The following is a 16,296-nucleotide window of genomic DNA, read 5'->3' as shown; positions in this document are numbered from 1 at the left end:
CAATCAGTTATCTAAAAACGGTCTCAGTTGCTCGTTTACTGGGCGATCGGTCGATCATGACGCAACAGGGTCAATGTTGAAGATAAATGAATGGAACATGACGTCGATGGCTTCCTTCCCTGATGGGAATGTGGAAATACCCGAATAGTACCTTACGGGGATGCTATTGGTACCAACCAAGGGGACCCGGACTGGGGATGAGGTCTCCCATTCAGAGATGCCCTATATACCTACCGTTCCTGTCTTCCATCCATGCCTGGTCTCAAATCCTTCGTGGTGAAGTAAATACTCATTCTTCTAATTCCTTCGTAATATCTAGTCCGTTTTCACCTACTACCTCTCCGTACTATTTCTATCTACATTACTACATTCCTCTACCATCACCCTCACACACAAAAGTACATCATGAGAAACACAAGACGTACCGGCCTCAACATAGCCTTTGTCTACGATCCAAAGGATTACTATGAATCCATAGGATTTTCCAAGAGTGAATGTGCTGACCTGGCGGACGATGTGACCATCAATGGTGTGGCATCAGCCCTCGAGAGTCTCGGCCACCGCGTGGTCCATGTTCCCGGGATCAAGACTCTCGTCAAGCATCTCTCAGCAGAGCATCACAAGCAATGGGATCTTGTCTTCAACTACAGTGAAGGGGTATTCGGCTCCGCTCGTGAGTCGCAGGTACCCGCCCTGTTAGAAGCCTATCAGATCCCCTTTACCTTTTCCGATGCTGCGACGCTGGCGACGGGGATCGATAAGGGAAAGACCAAGGTGAGTTGTTGTAGGAAGCATTCTCCAGTACATACCAAATCCTACAGTATCTGATACTAATCGGTTTGCTCCCATACGTAGATGCTATTAGAACACTATCGAATCCCAACGAGCCCATTCGTCATCGTCCCCAGATCTGGTGAAGCAGTCGACTACGCCGCCCTAGAAGACCAATTACCGTATCCTCTCTTCGCAAAGCCAATCGCCGCATCCACATCAAACGGCATATCCCCATTGAACAAAATTCTCCGAAAGGAAGATCTTCAAGAAGTTGTCGAGGACCTCCGCGCCGAATTTAAAGATCAAGAAATCCTCCTCGAGAAATTCCTAGACGGCCGCGAATTCACAGTAGCCGTCCTTGGGTCCGGGGATCGAGCCCGAGTACTAGGTGTCTCCGAGGTAACATGGTACAACCCGGAGGGAAGAAAAAGTGATGACCTCTCAGTCGACTTCGCAACGAGCTTCTCCAAGGCGGGCAGGGGTGTTGGGCATGACATGGGCCATGTTCATGCGGACCCGGCTGATCCTCTGGTCAAGGAGATAGCTGAGATCGGGCTCTCCGCATATCAAGCACTAGGTTGTAAAGATGGAGGCCGGGTCGATATCCGCATGGATGGTGCCGTGCCGTGTGTGATCGAGGTATGTCTCTTACTTGGAGATACAAAAGCATGCTCCCTAATCTGCCATAGGTGAATCCGATCTTCGGGCTACGACCCGATCACTCCTTGTTTACTTGGATCGCGAAGAACAACGGGATGGAATACCAGGACATCATCGCAGAGATCGTTGACAATGCTCTTCTGAGGCAGAAACCGGTGACTGAGGCGAATGGTTTGAAGAATTGATATCATCGTATAGGCTTCTATCTTTGACAGAAAGCCACTAATAAACAGTACCGGGTCATGTGACTAATAGTTTGGCGTTATTCAGGTGTTCGGTTTGGGCAATATAAATAGCGATATTCCCATTTGGCTTGTAGTAGTAGACTTTTATCCCATAGCAACAACATAGCTCGTCATCGCCATGTTCTAGATATGATTTGATCGGTGCTTAAGAGGCATCACGAATCTAGGGGACATATGGTCGCAGTCGAAAAACGTTGGTATGTTATGCGGGCCAAAGACAAGCACTTCTCTCTTTCCAAAGGAGCCCATCTCCCCCTCTTATTAACCCACTCTCGTATCGTAGAGAAATCCCTACACGTATGCAACCGTTCAGTCTCGCCTAGAAACAAAAGCAAAGTTCCGCTTTCATTATTCCCTACTACCGGCCGTACAGTAACAGGAATCAAGTCCCCATCACACATAATCGCCTAGCGTAACTGATCCACACAGTGATCTAGATATAGACAGATCAGCAAATACCCTAACCTAATCAAGCTCAACAAACAGAAACAAAGTAGCCAGAAACAGGGAAGAGCGATAAATACCAAGATACAACTGCATAAGTCTCGGGGGAAAAAGAATCCGTATCCTCAAAGCCAGAATAGAGGTGTCGTCGAAGAGTATCCAAACAATGAAGAGAATACAACATATCAATCCCACCGTAGCTGGGGATATCAGAATTTAGGAATCTCAATTCAGGTTCAGGTTCAGATTCAGAGTCGCTATTATTCAGCCTCCTAACCTCCGACTCTGTTAAGGGAAAATATCGACCACTGATTAATCATCCCAGCACTTACCCACTGTCTCTTGTAGTATCCCCCGTATACACAGGACCCCCAAAGCAAAGAAACTGAAGGATCTGTGCATGGAAGACAAATTCAAACCAGTGTAGAGTGTGTGGAACGCTTGCTGACGGACAAAATGTGTGACTGTGATGACTTCAAGATCATTGAGACTAAATGTGCCAGTGCAGTGAGTGATCCAAGAATAGAAAACACAGAGTTGTTGCTAACATTATAGGCCATGCAACTTGCGGCATAGCTGTGGTCTGTCTGTATTTGGAACAGGAAATGGACAAGGTAATGGAGAAGAGGATTGCTCAATTAAAGAGATTGTTTATATTTGTGGTAGTGTCAAAATACTACTGGGTTCTTTAAACTACCACAGGTTGCCATACACAGGTCAGTGTGGTTCTTGAATATATAAACATAGGGCCATGTCTCTAGACCTACTGCTTAACTGGGTGGGCAGGCAAGCAACAACACAACTAGGTTAGGGAGGGTAAATATAAATGAATCAGCATAAGATTATTGCTATCTTGAAGGCCATAATTTTTTGGAACCATTTTCCGAAGAACCTGTCACGCAGGCAAACTAACAACGCCAGACACCATTCCATGCTAAACTGAACCCTATATAATGATATCACGAATAATCCCTGACCCTAGCGCCAACTTGAAGGGTATTTGTAACCAAAGCACATTAAACATAGGCGCATCATGTCTCCACAGGAGACGGGCCACGAGAAGAAGAAAAAAGAAGGCAGAATATTTAATTGCGGAAACTGTACATGCGCACTTCGCAATCCTCACTGCCGGTCGCAAACCGACTGTCGCCGAGACCGATACAGGTCACTGGGCCGGAATGGCCGGTGAAGGTGCGCTCGCATTTACCGGTTCTGGGATCCCAGATCTTGACCATCCGGTCTTCCGCACCGGACACGATTCGGAGAGTATCAGCACCGAGCGCCCAAACGCCCTCGAGGTGACCGAAGAAGGTACGCAGGCAGCGACCGGTCGTGGTCTCCCAGAGACGAATGGTGGAATCTAAGGCGCTCGTGACAATGTAGCGTGGTGGGGCTGGGCGGCCATTGTCAAATGAGGGGCCAAAGACAGACGTCTCAGTGGCGTTCGACTCCAGTCCGAGCGTTGCCTGAAGGGAGTTTGATTCCGTGTCTCCAGATGTGGTGCTCATGTTATCGTTATCACATTCAGCGTCGTGGTCTTCGAACTCGAACTCCCGGGGCAAAGGAACCACCTGTTGGACTTGGCCGACATGGCCATGGAAGGTCCGGAGACATGCCTTGGTGTCCAAGTCCCACAAGCGAACGGTGCAGTCGTCCGAAGCCGAGAACACCGTTCGAGAAGTCGTGTCCACTCGGACCGCGTTGACCCAATCGGTGTGTCCGCGCAGGAGAAATGTCGACTTATCCTCGAAGTTCCAAATCTTGACCGTCTTATCAACGGAGGCTGAGGCAAGAATCGTTGCATCAAAGTGCAGTCCGATCACTCCACCACGGTGACCCGTGTAGGTGGAAATGCACTCGCCCGTACGCCAATTCCACACCTTCAAGCTGCGGTCCATACTGCCGCTGATCAATTTTGTGTCGTCGAACTGGAGACAGCGAATACCGGATTGGTGTCCGCGTAGGGTACGCAGCTCTTCTCCGGTTTCAGTATCCCAAATCTTGATGGTCGCGTCGTATGAACCAGTCGCCAAAATGTTGTCCTCGAATTGCAAGCACATCACTCCGTTGGTGTGGCCTTTGAACACCTTGGTGGAACACCGGCCGTATTTCCAATTCGTGCCGACCTTGAATCGGTCCTTGTAGACCTCCTTCCACGGCCGATACCGAGTCGTATAGTAATCCTCATCTGGCTCCGGTCGAGCATCCAGCGAGGAACAATGCCGCTTCACGATTGCCGTCTCATCGTCGCTCGAATCCGCCTTCCGTTTCTGGGTAATCACATCGTCCGCATGTGGTGCACTGCACTCGGCACCTCCTGCGTTCTGCGCGGGTCCGCTGACGTCCCAGGTGGTGGCACGCAATTCAATTTCGCGCTTGGACTCCCGCAGACGTTTCCGCTCCAGAAGAGGAAGCCCCCAGCCACATTTCTTGCATTTGCGGTGGATGTGTTGTTCGCACATCCGATGCCAAACCACATCATCATCTGCCAGTGCCCGCCAGCGGCTGGACACCTGGGCGGCTTTGCACAGCGAGGTGGTGTCGAGGTAGCACAGAATTTTGAACGAGATCTCCGGTGGAAGAGCGGTCAGAAAGTCGATTCGGATGAGGTCTCGAACGGTAGCGGACACGAACGAAAGTTGCGGGAAACAGCACTGAGCCATGATCCCCTGGAGGATCAATTTGCGGTGCTTGGCCGGAGCGGCCGAAAACAGAGACCATACATGGGCAATGCCTTGTTGGTCGCTGGGAGGCAGCGTTTCCAATTCCTATGACCCATTAGCTAAGAGAAACATGACAAGCCCTAAGAAACCCTACCCTCTGTAGTTTATCCATGGACGGTTCGTCTGCCTGTCGTCTGCATTTAAGGTCTGGCCGGTGGCGATAGCAAAACTTCGAGTTCGGGCTGCTCAAATCCTCCAACTTGTCGGTTCTTCGCGACCCCAAGGGACCGTATTGTTCGGGGATGTGTTTGACGAGAAATGGTGCGACATTCTTGTTTGCAAGCTTTGCGGGAGTCGTCGCAGCGGCACCGAAACTGTGGGGCCTTCGATGGTTAGAATCGGTCTCGGTGTCAATCTCCTCAGTGGTGTCCGATGCGCCGCCAAAGATAGACTGGAAGGACTGCTGTTGTAGTTGTAGTTGTTGTTGTTGCGATGGATGTGTAAGTTCTCCGGTCGGTTGGGCCATTTTCATCAAGAAAGTCTGCGAAGAGTCGCTACCTTCACGCACTGATCGGTCGTCGGACTGCATCGTGTGACTGGAACGAGGTTCCTACCGCCCGCGCGCTACCGTGGTAGCAGTCGTCCCGAGAAGGTAATGAAGAACCTTGAGAAAATCGAGAAGACGACGAAATATCACGCCAGCGACTACCTTCTTCAAGGTTTGTTGAAGTCTAAAGTCAATACTGCGGTATCCGGTTGTGCGCCGATAGGGGAGTGACAGTGGCGACCGTCGGGGATTGATAGGTCGCGCGATAAGGAGATTTAGTGGTTGATAGGCGGGGATGGGGAAAGCGAAAGCGACAGAGAGAGGGTGTATGGAAGAGAGGAGTAGGGTCTTCTTCTTTCTGTCTTCAATGGTCCAGCCAAATTCGAAACACGTGCAGAAGGATGCGCCCGAAAGAAAAGATATCAGGGGTGAAGGAGAAGACGAAGACACATCGTACTTGTACATTGACTACCTTGTTGGCCCTCCTTCGATCACGCAAGCACAATCCTGCGTATCGTGCTGCGCTAGTCCCCTTGTGGTAATCCTCACGTGATGCCGATTGCGCCATACACGGTCTTAGTCGCATCAGCACAACATCTCGACCCGCCAGAAGACGACGAACTGTTTCTGTGTTGCACAATTCGTCGCCATTGTCCGCCCTTATTGCGGATCCCCCAGAATTTTCAGAAGCTACTCTGACTCTGTTTTGCGCTATTCTTGGATCCATTGCTTGGCGCTAAATTCCCCAGTGGGTTGGGTGCCCGCAACGACATACTCTACTCATACTACACTCAGTTCCACCATTGGGCCTTCGTGCTTCTGACCAACCATTGCTCACCCAGATCTACACATGTACTAATTTCTCAATGATTAATTTTTTGCCTCTTGTGATAGTCGCTTAAGTTCGTACCGAAAACAGCCTCATCACCTCATTTTTACTATCCCATTCCGTGGCGAGATTACTAGAAACGTGGTGTCGTTGAAACATCACATCATCATCTCGGCTTCAGAACGCGGCAGGATCAGGCAGTCCTTCCATCACGAAGGCTACCTGAGACTCAATTTCGATTTGGTCGTCTCACCGCTTGAATTCAAATCACACTAGCCCCTGTTAGTCTTGCAATTGATAGTCGAAACCATTGGTTGTTTAGGAAGGGATAAACGTTGCTTGGCCTCTCCAATGGAGTGATGATGGCCTAAGTCTACGCAGTTCTCACGCCAGATTCCCTGTTCCTCTGTATTCCTCTGCCCCCGGCCGGTCGCTCGGCCGCTCGCAGTGTTGTGCAGACCATTCATTGGACGCTCAACCTTGTCGGTAAATTATCTTATGCAAATCAGTTGCGGCATTTTCCAATCATTTGTTTGCTCGACGGATTGATCTGGAACGTCCTCGACCATGTCAGACTCAGAGTCATCCGCGATATCCAATAATGCTTCTGATCTGAATCCCTCCCCGGGACAGGAGAACTCAATGCCTCAGCTAGAGACACTCATCTCGCATTTGGTTGCGGCGAAACGCTCTCTGTCATCCATCAATCACGTCTGGCGTGCAAATGAGATCGTCACGGCCGCTCGCTCCGCATTGGAAGAGAGTGTTGTAGTCTCAGCGCGAACAGGCTTCCTTCGCCGGGGGCTGAATAATCAGTTACGCCTTCTGTATAGTGTCCGTACCGAGGTTCAGGAGGTCTCCCTGCGCGGCCGGTCAGAGTTCGCTACCGTGCTAAAGAGCCTCGATGTTGCGGACGCGAGACTGAGAAAGACGTTAGATTTGTTGCGAGACACCATTGTCCATGCATCATTTCGCCCAGAAGGTGAAGAATCCAAAACCTTACACGACTTTGTGGATGAGCGTGGGGTGGGAGAGCTACATACAACCTTGAAACGCTCAATCGATCGGACCAACGCCGCTCAGGCGGACCTAGAATCGTCTAATCGCGCTTTTGACGATGAGTTGCAGTCTATCAAAGAAGCACTCGGCAATTACCGGGCAGCGACTCAGCTCGCGTCATCCCGAACATCCGCCTCTTCGTCATCTCCATCAACATCCAACGATAGCTTGCCGTCTCTCTCGTCAATTCCATCCATGCTGCATTCCCTCGAGATGCATGCCCAGGAAATGGCTAACCTGCTTGAGTCGTTAGTCCGTCACTTTGACCTCTGTGTGACTGCGGTCAAGCACACGGAAGGTGGGGGGGCAGCTGCCCGATCCATTACTGGTGATGTGCCCGCTACGGTGCATGTCAACGGGCGTGTTGGTCCCAATATCGAGGAAGGCATCAACGCCAACTTGAACGCCCCACTTGACCCGCTAAGTAACTCGGAATATCAAGAAATGGTAAGCGTGCTAATCAAAGATGCGGCCGAGGCGGAGGATGTGGTCATGGAAATTCAAGACCGGATCGGCGAGATGGAGACGGTGTTGGAAAATGTTTTAGCCCAGCGGGATAGTGTCCTGTCGGTATACAACGCAACTACAAGTGTCTTCAAACACTTGTCAACACTCGCCTCGACCCGGTTATCGGGGTATATAGCTGAGGCGCACAGCTTTACTCGTGTCTGGCACGAGGAGTACGAGCAAATACAGAGTGGCTTAGCCGATCTGTCGGACCTCAACACACTGTATGACGGCTTCCTGGAAGCGTACGACGGGCTTATCCTCGAAGTTGCGCGCCGACGGCAAGTGCGGCACCGAGTAGAGAAAGTTCTTCGTGACGCCAAACAAAAGCTCGATCAGTTGTACGAGGAAGACGTGAACGCGCGCGAGACATTCCGTGTAGAGCAAGGGGACTATCTCCCGTCCGATATCTGGCCTGGGATTGGCCGAGAGCCAATGCGGATAGAGTTCCGTCGTATATCGGGTGGCAACCTAAAAGGCATAGCTGCGGAGCCCCCAGACCAAGACGCCGCAGCAGCCGAGCCCAAACAAGAAGCCCGGGCTGTTTCCTCGGGGGATGTTGGGGAAGATGGTGAAGTCATTCCAGAACTCCCAAAGGCCCTGGTTGAGGAAGCTATCGCCCGATTCAATGCCCGGATGCGACATCTTCCCTGATCACAAGTTATATCATGCTTAGATAGCTAGCCATTTTCGTTCCCTCGTTACAGCCTCAGTGTTGAGATGGTACCTTTTAAATAACCCAGGCAAAGATGTGCGCCTAGCCGACCATGCTTGAGCTCAAAGGCAGCGTTAATGTTTTGGGTTGGTATTCTGATGCCTCTACATGATCTAGATGATGAATTCCAAAAGCAGGCTTAGTCCTAGTCCGATAGACACGCCAACCCCTTCACTCCATAGCCACCACGGACGCATACTCCACGTTTGCGATGTAAGCGCCGATTGGTACGGAGATGTGATGATGGGGGTGGAAGATATGAGGTTCAAAGAGAGCTCTGATAGGTCATGGAACGCTTTAATTCTTTTTTTTATTGTCTTTGCAAATCTATATGCTCGTGTGATGGTCCCTATATATGCGTCGAACCATTATTTCTATCCATCAAAAAATCCGGTCATAAATCTCATGAGATCGTGCGCAATAAAACCCCGTCCTAAGCCCGTAACAATGCTGAAACTTTTGTTGAACCCAGATAGAAAGTAACGAAGCGAAATCACATTTATTTCTTCTTTCGTGAAGAAGTAGACACCAGGCGTTTCTTCATGTGCTTTGGCATCTTGTTCGCACGTTTTTCACGCTTCTCCTCCTTCACCTTCTGCTTGTGATCGCGCTTGGTGTCTTTGTCAACGAAACGCTTCCCGCGCGGGACCCCCTTGTCAAAGGGATCCTTTTCTTCGTCGTCATCTTCGTCCGACCCAGAACCTCCTACGGAGACTCCGCCACTCACATCAGAGCCCGCATCACTCTCCGCGTCGTCAGGTTGCTTAGCGGATTTGCCACTGGCGAGAAGATCCCGGTAGACGAGGTCTTCACCTTCACCCGCATGTACTTTCTCGGCATCACGCTCGATATCATAAACCTGTTCCAGTGTTTGGGGGATATACTGTTGACGGAAGACGGCAGTGTCTAGTTCCTCGTCTGGCATCTCGGCTCGAGCCACAAAGAGCTTTTCAATGGCTTCTTGCATTTCTTCGCTCTGGTCCACAGTGGCTGGGCCTTCGGCTGTAATGATATACTCGAAAACCATCCGCTCAGGCAAGACATCGACGGATTTACGACGGAAAAAGTCGCTGATGTTCTTGATATCCATACGCAGGAATTCAAGACTCCGAGGGTGGTCATGCTCGACACTCTGACTGACATCGATGATATGGAGCTTTTTCTTGTGGTAAAGCATGTTGTACTCGCTCAGATCTGCGTGAACCAGGCGACATGTCTGGTACATCACGCGCATGTAGCCAAGTAGATCGATGTAGAGCTCACGCCAGCGGGTCTCGGGGTTGGGGATATCGAATTCGACGTCCTTGAGACGAGGCGATGCAATTCCCTTGGAGTTACCGAGGAATGCCATGACGAGGACATGAAGTCGCAGGTAGACCGGCTCTGGGCAAGGAATTCCGGCCGCATGGATTCTTCGGAGGTTGCGCATTTCCTTCTCGGCCCATAGTTTCACCATCGCCCGGTTGTTGCTCTTGCTGTAGCCTTGTCTGAATCTGAACTCGCCAGTGACGTACTTATCTCTGTCTTTGAAGACCAAAATACTGGTCTTGTAGACTTTGATTGCCCGGTGAATGGGGCTGGCATCCTCCTCATCCGGGAACAACATAGAGTAGTATACGTTAGCTTCTTTACCCGTTGATAAACATCCGTGAATCTCGGAAACGATATTGCGGTTGATCATCTGCAGCAGAAGCATTCGTGTACGGGGATCCAACACCTGCTCCGAAGTTGCTCTATCGGCTCGGTCGTTACCGCGGTCACCCCGAGCCGCCAATCCGGACTGCTGATCATCAAGTTTGAGCTTCGCGGCATGGCGAGTCAACGACTTGATCTGGTCGTCAACTGATGCACGGGTGTTGATGCTTGGCTTTTGCGTATTGGACTTCGGGTAAGTCCACTTGGGAGCATTCGGGTCGGCGGCGAGTTCGTTCGTTTTGCGCTGGCGGTTGTAGGCCTTCGTTAGGTCGGCGGGGTTCGATGAGGTAATGTTCTCTGCCTCTAGGTCATCTTCTTCGAAGATATCATCGTAGTATTCCTCTTCTTCGTCCTCCTCGTCCTCCTGCAGCGCAGGATCTTGCCCCGCTATAGTGGGGGTAGTGCCATCTTCATTGAGATATCCTTGGTTCGGGACGTAGGTATGCGAAGGTGTTAAACCATCAGCCAGACCAGGAGCCTGGGCACTTGGATCCGTCGACGCCATGACGAGATTGAAATCTGAGAAAAAAAGGTGGCAAATCGACTCGATCGTGGGCGCTGAAATCGGCGAGAAAAAAAAAGTCGTTGATATATTCGATTAAGTGTGGACCTTGTGCGCTCACCGCCCGGCAGAACCCCGCGGGCCGCACGCGCGTAGGGAAAAGAAGGCAAAGCGATCAGCCACGCGTGCCGTCGCAAGTACTGTAATCAAGCAACTGTCAACTCCGTGCTCCAGCGCCTCGGACTCCTACACCCACTGTAGTCCGCCCTTGCTACTCACCGTCAGGGCATCGGCTCCTGATTTCCACCGTCGGTCGCGTGATGATCTGGTTGTTGTGCCTGCCATAACTTCCCGTGTCGCGCGCGCCTTGTCAACATGTACGTCAAGCAAATCATTATCCAGGGCTTTAAGAGGTAAGTTGCGCGATATTTGAGGTGACCGCGGAGGCATCTCGGGCATCTAGGCTAACCGTCCATTATCTCCGCATAACAGCTACAAGGACCAAACAGTCATTGAGCCCTTTTCTCCAAAACACAATGTCATCGTTGGTCGCAATGGCTCTGGCAAGAGTAACTTCTTCGCAGCCATTCGCTTCGTTCTCGGCGATGCCTACACTCACATGGGCCGAGAAGAGCGACAGGCTCTCCTACACGTGCGTATCCTAAAGACTCCGTCCGATTATGATATACTTATGTTGAATAGGAAGGTTCGGGTTCCGCTGTGATGTCGGCATACGTTGAGATTATCTTCGATAACTCCGATGATCGGTTCCCTACTGGTAAACCCGAAGTCGTACTCCGTCGTACTATTGGCATGAAGAAAGATGAATATACGCTGGATCGTAAGAATGCCACCAAGAACGATGTCATGAATCTGCTCGAGTCTGCCGGTTTTTCGCGGTCGAACCCCTACTATATTGTCCCCCAGGGTCGAGTAACAGCCTTGACCAATATGAAAGACTCAGAACGACTGAATTTGCTGAAGGAAGTGGCCGGAACACAGGTTTACGAAGCGCGCCGTGCAGAGTCTCTCAAGATCATGCACGAAACAAACAATAAGCGGACCAAGATTGACGAACTCCTGGATTTCATCAACGAGCGTCTCTCAGAGCTGGAGGAGGAGAAGGACGAGCTGAGGAATTTCCAAGAAAAAGATAAGGAGAGGCGCTGTTTAGAGTACACGATTTACTCCCGCGAGCAACAAGAGATCTCCAGTTATCTTGACAGTCTGGAAGAGCAAAGGCAGACCGGTGTTGAAGACACCGACTTGAACCGTGACCGTTTCATCCAAGGCGAGAAGGAAATGACACAGATTGACGCCGAAATCGCCGAGTGCAAGCAACAAATCGAGTTCCTCAAGGTGGACAAGGCGCAGTTAGAAGACGAGCGCCGCGAAGCTTCCAAAGCACTTGCGCAGGTTGAGCTGCAGGCTAAGTCGCTCACCGATAATCAAGCTGCTGCTCAAGCCCAGAAGTCTCGCCGTGACGAAGAATTGAAGTCCGTTCAGGCTGCTATTGAAGAGCGCGAGGCGGAACTCCAGCAACTCATTCCGAGTTTCAATTCCGCAAAAGACCAGGAGGATGCTGTCAAGGCACAACTGACCGAGGCAGAGACTTCCCGTCGGAGATTGTATGCCAAACAGAGCCGGAATTCCCGCTTTAGAAACAAGTCCGAACGAGATAAGTGGCTGCAGGCCGAGATTAAGGACAACTACACGTCCATATCCACAGTACAGGGGGTGATGGCACAGACTCAGGAGGATATCAAAGAGCTCGAAAACGAGATTGCCCTCCTAGAACCGGAAACAGAACGTTTGCGGAAGCAGATTGATGGTCGAGGAGACACCATTCAGTCTGTGGAGCAACAAGTCCAAGCGGCGAAGGATGAGAGAGATCGCCTAATGGACCAGCGGAAGTAGGTTTTTCTTCTTTTGGTTTCTTCTTTCTTTCCCACCTTGACAGTCCGCTAATAATTCTTCAGGGAACTGTGGAGAGAGGAAGCAAAGTTGGATTCGATTCTCGTGAATGCCACAAATGAAGTGGACCGCGCAGATCGCTCCCTATCTCAGATGATGGATCACAACACCAGTCGTGGCATTGCGGCCGTCCGCAGAATCAAGCGCCAATACAACCTTGAAGGAGTTTATGGCACACTTGCAGAACTCTTTGATGTCAACGACCGGTACCGAACAGCCGTCGAGGTTACGGCGGGTCAGAGTCTGTTCCACTATGTGGTCGACACGGACGAGACTGCCACCAAGGTGTTGGAGATCTTGCAACAAGAAAAGGCAGGAAGGGTTACGTTCATGCCGCTGAACAGGCTACGGTCAAGGCCTACCAACATGCCCAGAGCTAGCGACACGATACCAATGATCGAAAAGCTCCAGTACGATCGGGCATACGAGAAAGCATTTGTTCATGTATTCGGCAAAACCATCATCTGTCCGAACTTACAGGTTGCCGCGCAGTATGCCCGAAGCCATGGTGTGAACGCTATCACCCCCGAGGGTGACCGTTCAGATAAGAGGGGTGCCCTTACTGGTGGTTTCCATGACTCGCGCCAATCCCGTCTCGATGCAGTTAAAAATCTGACCAAGTGGAGAGATGAAGTTGAGACCAAGAAGAGCCGTGGTAATGAAATTCGAAAGGAGCTTGAACACCTGGACCAACTTATCACGAGAGCTGTAGGTGAGTTGCAAAAGCTGGAGCAACAAAGACACCAGGTACAGAATAGCAGTGGCCCACTGCGGCAGGAGCTGCGAAGCAAGCGTGACCTTATCCAAAAGAAAAATGACAATCTTGAGGCTAAGCGAAGGGCTCTGCGCAATATCGAGACCAACTTGGCTGCTGTGACAGATCAGGTCAATGCCTTCGAGGCGGAACTTAAGTCGCCGTTCCAGAAAGCACTAACCAACGACGAAGAAGCTCGTCTGGAAAGTCTCAGTGCTACCGCTCAAGACCTTCGACGGCAGTATCAAGAACTCTCCAGCCAACGCAGTGAACTGGAGGCCCGCAAGTCTGTTCTGGAAGTTGAGCTTCGGGAGAATCTCAACCCTCGTCTTGATCAGCTGGTGGGCCAGGATATTGATATGGCCGATGATGGCAGTCAGGGTAACTTGAAGGAGACCCAGCGGGAAATGAAGCGTCTCAGCAAGGCGCTCGAAAAACTTGGTCAACGCCTCCAACAAGTGGACGAGTCCATTGAACAAGCCAATGCTCGCATGGCTGAGCTTGGGCAAAGAAACGCAGAGACCCGGCGAGAGCTGGACGAGCTAGCCAAGTCCATTGAGAAACACCAACGACGGATGGAGAAGAGCATGCAAAAGAAGGCTGCCCTAACCAAGCAGGCCGCCGAATGTGCAGCAAACATCCGGGATCTTGGTGTCCTTCCTGACGAAGCTTTCACCAAGTACAAGAACATGGACTCCAATGCCGTCGTCAAGAAGCTTCATAAAGTTAACGAGGGTCTCAAGAAGTACTCCCATGTCAACAAGAAAGCGTTCGAACAGTACAACAGCTTCACGAAGCAGCGTGAGACACTCACTAACCGAAGAGAAGAGCTTGATGCCTCTCAGAAATCGATCGATGATCTCATCAACGTACTTGATCAGAGGAAGGATGAAGCCATCGAACGAACCTTCAAGCAAGTTTCCCGCGAGTTCCACAATGTGTTTGAAAAGCTTGTACCTGCGGGTCGTGGTCGTTTGATCATTCAGCGCAAGACCGACCGCGCCATGCGACAGGCAGACGAGCTCGATTCCGAGGACGAAGAAGCCCGGAATAGCGTGGAGAACTACGTCGGTGTTGGAATCAGTGTCAGCTTCAATAGTAAGCATGATGAGCAACAGCGTATCCAGCAGCTCAGTGGTGGCCAAAAGAGTAGGTTTATCCGTCGCTCGTTTGACAGTGGCAGATGTACTAATTCCGGTGATAGGTCTTTGCGCCCTTGCATTAGTCTTCGCTATCCAAGCTTGTGACCCTGCCCCATTCTATCTTTTCGATGAGATCGATGCCAACCTCGACGCCCAGTACCGTACCGCGGTCGCTCAGATGCTCCAATCGATCTCGGACGCCACGAATGGACAGTTCATTTGCACTACTTTCCGGCCCGAGATGTTACATGTGGCCGAGAAGTGTTACGGTGTCAGCTTCCGGCAAAAGGCTAGTACGATTGACGTGGTGTCGAGAGAGGAGGCATTGAAGTTCGTTGAAGAGCAGAAGTCATAAGAGGAGTAGGTGGAGAGGTCCTCCTTAATGGATTCACGTGTCTTTACTACTCCGTTGTCAGGAAACAGGGTAGCAGGCGTATTATGACGGGCAATTTTTCCATTTATCGCTTTTCTTCTAATTATATCGCTTCCTTTGTTATATGGAAGGTTTTCTTGACCCCTTTCTCTCTATTTTTATTGAATCGTCGGGCTCTTGCTTTAAGATTCCCAATAGTGAATGGTTTAACGTCTTGATGGCTTGATGTATTTCGCTGCGCCTTTAGACTTTTGCTCTTATCTGAGACGTATACGTAGATTTAGTATTCCCGTCTCTGCGTGTGAGCTGGTGATCTGGGTCTTCGCGTATCAGTTGTCACCGATATCTTGGAGCTAAAACCCCTAGTAATTAGTAATGATGCATCGTATAGTACTAATTTGGGTGATGGTTGTCAACTAGTACCTTTCTGTCTCTCTGGTTTTTTTACTCGTATTTATTATTAATATTATTTATTATTATTCTTCCTTTTTTGGGGGGGGGGGTGGGGGCTGTTGAAAATCAGGAGGCCAGCTGTGTAATGCCTTCATTCAAGGTTGAAATATATATTTTACCACTTAACGGGGACTATTGAACGGTTCTTATTTAGAAACTTTGCGACTTTTCCTTTCCGGAATAGGACTAGCTTAAGACTACTTTTTACTCAGTATTATATCTATAGTATTTAAATTATTTATTAAATTATTTAGTCATACTCTTTATAAATTTTCATAAAGTTATTAAATTAATATATAATTAAAGAATGATAAATATTTTTAAATAGATATATTAACTCTATAGAGAGAAACTATATAATATTAATATATAGTTTTAAATAGATAGACTAATTAAAGCTAATATATAAATAAGATAGATAGATAAGATATAGCTTTAAAAGCTATAATAAAATTAGAATTAAACGGGTAGATATACGGTCAGGGGCCACGTGACAGGCGATCAGGACTGGCAGAACAGCGATCTGGGATCGCACCGTGACAATTGTATTTATATATGAATCTACTCGATGTTTCTGGGTGGGTAGTCTTAGTAATCAATAGCCGCCGAGCCAAGGAGGGGTATAAATCATAATATAGCGATAGACCTTGCATTGTGCCAAAGAAGTGGGTTGTTAGTTAGTATAAAAGGTATTTGGTATAGACTAGATATGCAGAAGCCATAAAACAAAATGAATGAGAGTTTTGAGTTTTCCAGCACCTAGTTAGGTGTTACGGTTGTTACTAATCCCCTTTCTGCCGCTCTGGCTTTACCGCTTTGATCACCGTTCTGTACGAGGATCATCTTTCACACCAATAATAAAAAGGCACCCAACACTACGTAATCTAGCTATTAAATTTCTCCTAATAAGAGTATTCCAAGCGTGTAAACACTAAATAATACAGTGTTTTTAGATCATAC

General features: G+C 49.6%; 5 protein-coding genes across 5 annotated transcripts; 3 read left to right on the top strand and 2 right to left on the bottom strand.

Annotated features, from left to right (window-relative positions):
* Positions 1-405: 405 nt before the first annotated feature.
* Positions 406-1,660, top strand: AO090026000132 (D-alanine--D-alanine ligase family protein; the record flags this gene model as incomplete). Its single annotated transcript, XM_023236201.1, has 4 exons — positions 406-774; positions 856-1,413; positions 1,464-1,605; positions 1,650-1,660. The coding sequence occupies 4 exons, from the start codon at positions 406-408 to the stop codon at positions 1,658-1,660; spliced, it is 1,080 nt and encodes a 359-aa protein (XP_023090912.1).
* A 1,548-nt stretch (positions 1,661-3,208) lies between these two features.
* Positions 3,209-5,375, bottom strand: AO090026000133 (F-box/WD repeat-containing protein; the record flags this gene model as incomplete). The annotated part of the gene is made up of 2 exons (XM_001821577.1): positions 3,209-4,891; positions 4,941-5,375. 2 exons carry the CDS (start codon positions 5,373-5,375, stop codon positions 3,209-3,211), a joined length of 2,118 nt encoding a protein of 705 aa, XP_001821629.1.
* Positions 5,376-6,729: 1,354 nt separating this feature from the next.
* On the top strand, positions 6,730-8,382 carry AO090026000134 (autophagy-related protein 17; the record flags this gene model as incomplete). The annotated part of the gene is made up of 1 exon (XM_001821578.1): positions 6,730-8,382. The coding sequence occupies one exon, from the start codon at positions 6,730-6,732 to the stop codon at positions 8,380-8,382; it is 1,653 nt and encodes a 550-aa protein (XP_001821630.1).
* A 560-nt stretch (positions 8,383-8,942) lies between these two features.
* On the bottom strand, positions 8,943-10,643 carry AO090026000135 (serine/threonine-protein kinase RIO1; the record flags this gene model as incomplete). Its single annotated transcript, XM_001821579.3, has 1 exon — positions 8,943-10,643. One exon carries the CDS (start codon positions 10,641-10,643, stop codon positions 8,943-8,945), a length of 1,701 nt encoding a protein of 566 aa, XP_001821631.1.
* Positions 10,644-11,015: 372 nt separating this feature from the next.
* Positions 11,016-14,865, top strand: AO090026000136 (chromosome segregation protein SMC; the record flags this gene model as incomplete). The annotated part of the gene is made up of 5 exons (XM_001821580.3): positions 11,016-11,053; positions 11,133-11,292; positions 11,343-12,553; positions 12,620-14,517; positions 14,573-14,865. The coding sequence occupies 5 exons, from the start codon at positions 11,016-11,018 to the stop codon at positions 14,863-14,865; spliced, it is 3,600 nt and encodes a 1,199-aa protein (XP_001821632.1).
* Between the last annotated feature and the right edge of the window lie 1,431 nt (positions 14,866-16,296).

This window comes from Aspergillus oryzae, chromosome 3 (assembly GCF_000184455.2).
Source record: "Aspergillus oryzae RIB40 DNA, chromosome 3".
NCBI classification, from domain to species: domain Eukaryota; kingdom Fungi; phylum Ascomycota; class Eurotiomycetes; order Eurotiales; family Aspergillaceae; genus Aspergillus; species Aspergillus oryzae.
Note: the sequence above shows the minus strand (reverse complement) of the source record. Positions and strands in the feature narration are given on the sequence as shown.